The 6,185-nt window shown below is 33.7% G+C and overlaps 1 protein-coding gene across 1 annotated transcript; it reads right to left on the bottom strand.

The window, feature by feature from the left end:
- Positions 1–315: 315 nt before the first annotated feature.
- On the bottom strand, positions 316–4,405 carry LOC130629175 (uncharacterized). Its single transcript, XM_057442296.1, has 2 exons — positions 4,248–4,405; positions 316–1,192 (listed from the first exon to the last, which is right to left on the bottom strand). The coding sequence occupies exons 1-2, from the start codon at positions 4,285–4,287 to the stop codon at positions 870–872; spliced, it is 363 nt and encodes a 120-aa protein (XP_057298279.1). The 5' UTR covers positions 4,288–4,405; the 3' UTR covers positions 316–869.
- Between the last annotated feature and the right edge of the window lie 1,780 nt (positions 4,406–6,185).

Here is a 6,185-nt window from a genome sequence, read left to right as displayed (position 1 = left end):
CTCCGGCCTATGAATTTGGCTAATACAGATATTCCTCAAAAGTAATATTTGAAATGTTTTATTTACCAATAGCTTGTTTTGAAATTTCATAGTTGCAAGTTCCTTATTTAACCTGGCGATTTTTACTTTGGATTCGGTAAGCTCTTTATTTAGTCTTAAAATTTCAGCATTTGCTTTTTCCAATTTTTTTCTGTATTGTAACTTTCTTTCTTTCATACAGATATTCCTCAAAAGTAATATTTGAAATGTTTTTTTTACAACCCTCCTCCGTTACAGCGAGTATTTAGAAGACCAGTTTAAAAATTCATAACAATAACAAAACTACTGATTTATACTTAACTAAAGATATTTAAAAAAAAATTTGCTGAAGCATTTCCTAAACACTGCCATATTTCGTGGAATATATGCCGCCCTGTTTTTAGTACCTCTTTTTAGCTAACAAAGTGACAGAATCCCTAGGACAAATATAAACAAGTGCTCTGGGAACAAGGTTGGGGTATTAGTATTTATGTAGCCTTATTTTATATGTCACAATCCGTTATTAGTTTAAATTAAAATATTTGTCAACTTTTTTAAGCATAGTCTGAGGCTGAAAAAGCTGATTTCTAAGAACAACGAGCCTTAAAGCTAACAGTACAATTCTTACAAAAAAAACTTTATAATATAATCTAATAAAGACTTAGATAAACCCTGTCTGAAAATTGCACTTGCAAATTGAAAGAAAAAAAATTCATGTCATTGTTGCATCGCTCACAAATAATATATATGGAGTTCTTTCACCGTTTTTTTATTTTTCTCGAATTTATAGGTCTTTATTCTTTACATATTGAAAATTAATTAGTTTTGTTAACGATTTTAATTGTCCTTATTTAATGTAATCCCGGAGAAGACCGAGTGAGAGTGTCCTTATCCTTTCTATCAGCACTGCGATGGAGACCTGGTGGATCTCCTCTTCTATAGCCACGTGTTTCTGATCGCTTTCTTTCTACGTCATTATCAAGCTTTACAAGGGCGTCGTATACTTCTCGTAATAATCTTGACGTGCCGTCAACGTCGGAAAAATACGGCAGTCGTTTATGGTAAATTTCTGTTGGTGCAAGTCGTTTGGCGATTGCGTTGCTTAATTCCTCGATACGATCCAAACGATTCGTTTTTGCATCATTACTTCCAGGGAACCAACGACAAGATATCCCTAAGAAAAAAGAGAAATTATTTTGACCATGATTAAAATATTCATAGAACGGCCAACCGACTTAAAGTGCTTGTCAATTAAGTTACTATATTGTAAGGAAGATCAATTTTACATGAAGTTAAAGCAACCTACATCGCCAGAGAGAAAATAAAATAACCTTTTTGAAAACGTCACAATAAAGTCATCGCATGCAAACAGACCTGTACTTATCTCCTATGGCTGCAGCTGTTATTATTCAAACAGTTGTTAGTTGGTTTTGATTTCGGACAAAGCGCTTGTCCGAAAATTTAATTTTTAATGGCTCAAAACGTACACAATAAACAATACTGAAATTTTTTGCTATATTTTGTAAAACAATCACAAGCAATCTTTACCCAGAGCAACTTGCGTCGTAATGTCAGGAAGATACAAGATCCTCTGATAACGAGGTTAAAATCACATGAAGGCTTTATATTATATCTACATCAAAAAATAGAAAGTTAAAAAAATTAAAAACGCGAAAATCTTGCCACCATATTTGGAAACTTCGTCGCAAATTAAGAAATAGCTAAATGCAAATGATTGAATAAAGAAAGATCTTAAAACATATCTCGGAAAAATTTTGTTTAAATAAATTTCCTGACATATTTGGACATATGTGCATTATGAGACATAAATCCTACGAAAATATCGTTTTATGCCTAGACAAGCATCCTTCGCAACCTTAAACTCAGGCATCCCTTTATTTTTTCTCGTAATTTTTTTTAAAAGGACTATAAACTATATTTGTTTTGAAAAAGAAATCAGTTTCGCGTTAGTTGATTTTATGAGTGGGTTATAAGTCCGGTTTAGTTTCAGACTCTGTTTTCTGATCAATATTTGGTTAGAAACTTTCCACACACTGGAATCATTTAAACAGTTTCGTGTACAACCTCGTCTCCAGGGCTAGCTTGGTTTCTCTTATTAGCAACATCGTTCCCAGGGTCCTGTGACCTCTGAGCCGTTGTAACAAATTCATCAAAAAGAGGACATGACAAAATTTCCGAGCACCAAAAGAACCTTTCAAGCCCTGAGCACTAGTTCATTTGTGTAACGTCTGAGATATAAAATTTCTACTGCAAATAATATGACCCCCTGGAAGTTTACAACATAGTTTTATCTAAGTTCATTTACGTAATATTTGCTTATATTTCAAGTGCATGGATTACTATCTGACTCTGTTCTAGTACTTGCACAAGGCTGAGACGATAGACACAATAGAAAAAAGTTTATTTGCTCGTGTTGTGTGACGTGAAGGAGATTTCTTAGTGCTTAATGAATTTTCTAAGGTTTTGATTTCATGATGCGAAGTGGCATCCTTGTCTCGAGTACTCTTTGAAATAAACCTTGACATCTAAAAGAACTTCTAGAGATGACAATTCTGATTACAATCTCGCAGACTACACGTTGTGGTTATAATTTGTCCCTCGACCCTACTCAGGCCGGACTTTTTGGAGTTTCTTATACTGCGGGGGAGAGGGAGCTCTAAAAGTGACAAAAGAGATATTGTGTTGTACAACACTTTTAAAAAAAAAGTTAGTCTGCATACTGCACGGAAATTAGTATATTTTTTTAGGATGACGTCATTTAGTTGAAAGAAGACCTCATTCTATAATTCCTAATCTGAAAAAAAAGCTAAAAAAGTGGAACATAAGTTGTGGGATTTATGAAAGGAAAAAAAAACAGGAAAAATATATCTTCGGATGTTAATAAAGCTATTTGAATAAAATAAAAAATTTATCCATTTTTTTTTCCTGATCATTTGTTAACGGATGACTCCGCATGACAATAAGCGCTTCGTGATACCAATTTCTTTTTATTATCCGGAAGCTATGTAAAAACGGTATGGTTCAGAAGTTATTATAAAAAAATTGAAGGAAAGAATCTTTTTTAGCCATCTCTCCCCCGTGGGTAGACGAATTGGTTTTTATACGATTTTTTGTTAGAAAATTGACATTCTATTTGGTCTTAATTTTGGGTAATGTAGTAATCGAAGTGTCTTATAAATTCTCTCCTTCTTTTTATATCTATTCGCTTTAGACTGCTTTGATATTATTTTTCTTTGATTCATAAGAAGTATTGGTTGAGCAAATAAACGTCTTAAAGAGGATTTAGACACAGTAAGGAACAATACGATGGAGAACAATACGATGAAGAGAATAGCAAATACAGACTTTTGAATGTAGTCATGTACTTACATTCGAATGTTTTGATTAGCATAAGAAAGTTAATGTTTTCGCGTATATTTACAACAAAAGAAACTACCATCAAGTTTCTATGAAGAAACAAAATTGTTTGATGTTTCAGAACTTCTTATTGAAAACTACAACTTCCACGCAAAATATTAAGACAACTTCACTTTTTTGACTATTTTACAAAGTTAACAAACAAACAAGATCAACTCGTAATTTCTAGGCAGTATATGGAAACGGCTTATTATAACTGATTGGAAGGACGAAATTTTCAAACTTATCTCATTATATTTTGTGGGGTTGTAGCCATGTCCTGTCTGGATACTAAAGGAACTTTCCGATAAACTTCGGCGGAAATGCTATGTAAAACCATTAATATCGATGGTGGCCGAGAAAGAGAAATTAAACAGAGGAACATGTCAATACTGTGGTTCACTGTTTCGTTACGAAAGAATTTTATTCTATTGTCGCATCGAGAATTTAAAACGACCATCTTATCTTACACACTTCTTGAAGAAATTCTATCCAATCATTCTCTGATATTAGGTTTCATTTAGTGTGAACCAGAAAAAAATTTATGCAGGGAAAGTCATACACCTTTTGTTTTTTGCTAAAAGAAAGTATGTTCTACAGGAATTGGCTAACTGCATTGGGCAGGCCGCTCATCTTGACATTTCTTCTAAAATTCCTTTTACATCTATCGTTTCAAGTCACATCCCATACCACAAAAAAATCTCGTGGCGAACATTTACGGTTGTGTAGGAACATTTAAAGGCTTCCTCATAGAGCAATGTTCTTATACAAAAGCATAAAATAAAAATGGTTAAATAAAGGATGAAATATACCTGTTACACATATGAAAGCGATAATCACTTTAATGTCCATATTTCTTTGTCTCTACTTGTGTCTATAAAAAAACATAAACTTTAGAATGTTTACTGCATTTGTTGTGTTTTATCTTTTAAGCTCTCTCTCTATGCAAATATTGACATATTGTAAATTCCTGATCGGGTGTTGTGATCAATAAAATAAGGGATAAGTGCAACCTAGAACCCGGGGACTGAAGATTCTTGTGCCCAGGACTCCAGTGATAAATTCCTGATCGGGTGTTGTTATATATAACATAAGGGGTTGGCGCAAACTTGAACCCAGGGACTGCAGATTAACCCTATTCTCGTCCCCAGGGTTCCAGTGATCAATTCTTGATCAGCTGTTGTTATATATATAATAGGGGTTTGATGCAACCACAAACCAAGGGCCTGTAGCATTTTTTGATATGAGGATGAAGCCTATTCTCGTTCCCAGAGCTCCAGTGAAATTCGCTTTAGAACCGTCTGGTCATGAGATCAAAATATACCGCTAAAGTTTTTTTTTGAATTACCTCTGATGACTTGGTTGTAAAGTAACAGTTAATAATTTGGCTTATCGTTTGTGAGATGGAATTACATTTATGCTTTACGTGATTTTGCCTACTAGTTTTGGGAAAATTTTGCAGTTCACATTTTTCTACCAATCTGTCTTGGAAATGTAACTTTGTTTTCGACACACCAATTTCCTCTTCAAGAAAATAGCTAGCTTTTTACTTCAATTTAAATTTCAAGTGTTTCAGGCTACATGTAACTTGTGCATGCTGTTTAATTTAGAAATATCTGTTTGTTTAATGGAAAACTTTGTTTTTAGCCATGTACATCTGAAACAAACTAATTTTAAGATTTTAGCTACCAGTACATGTCGTAGCTCGATATTTTGTTTGGTTTAGCTCGGTGTAGTTTTGCACATTCCATCCTAACTTTATTCTCCCTTTCCTTGGTACCTTCGCCAATCAAATTTGCAACTTAACCCTTAAATCGGGGGTGTGTTTAGCTGTTTAGCAAAAAAAATGTATATATATCTCAGTCAGAGAGGTTTCTGTTTTTAAATAATTGTAAATTTTCACTACGTTTTCCAATGATGCAAGAATTCCAAACTTGTCTTTTTTCAATATTGATATATTTCGGTATTACAACATCGTTCCCAGGACATTTTTTCCTGTTGATGAAGTTGATAGCGGCCCATTCCGTAGTAACTGCACAAGGGCCACAAAACCCTGGCAACGAGATTATAAATATTAGTCAGTTTAGTGACTTTCCTCGACTGAACCATGAAGGAGCCGTGGGGACCAAGTTTAGTTTTTTTTAACGGCGTTATGAGCAACAGAAACAAAATTCACCCTACTTTCGAAAGTTTTTCTTCAAAAGCCTTGGGGCGAAAATGGATAAAACAACGTTTTATTATCGTATCAAAAAAACGTTTCAGGTCCTGGGTTCATAGTTAAGGTTAGTAAAGAGAAAAAATAGGATTTTGAAATAACCAATGTTTAACGTCACGTAACTTGAGCGTCACTGTGAGTATTAAGTTGATATTTTGTCCTTATTTGGTGAACATGAGTCATTGCGCTTTGTACCATTTTTTCGTTCCTGTCAAAACAAAACAAAAAACAAAGTAATTCCTGCTTTTTCATTCATCCATGCTGGATAACCCATCTACTTACGACATTCTGACGAATTTGAAATATATTTGTTTTTTTTATCATCATGAAATTGAATCTATCGGACTGGATGAAATATAAATAAACAAATACTTCTTTCCTGGTGTGCAAGAAAACCGGTTGTCACAGGGAGAACATGGGTGGAGAGAGCCACTGGATTATTACAAATCTCCATCTCAGTGTCTTATTTTCTTACCAAATACAAATCCTTTCCTAATTAATTAATTAATTAATTAATTAATTAATATGAAGTTAC

The sequence above is a fragment of the Hydractinia symbiolongicarpus genome, chromosome 15 (assembly GCF_029227915.1).
Source record: "Hydractinia symbiolongicarpus strain clone_291-10 chromosome 15, HSymV2.1, whole genome shotgun sequence".
Classification (NCBI taxonomy): Eukaryota; Metazoa; Cnidaria; class Hydrozoa; order Anthoathecata; family Hydractiniidae; genus Hydractinia; species Hydractinia symbiolongicarpus.
Note: the sequence above shows the minus strand (reverse complement) of the source record. Positions and strands in the feature narration are given on the sequence as shown.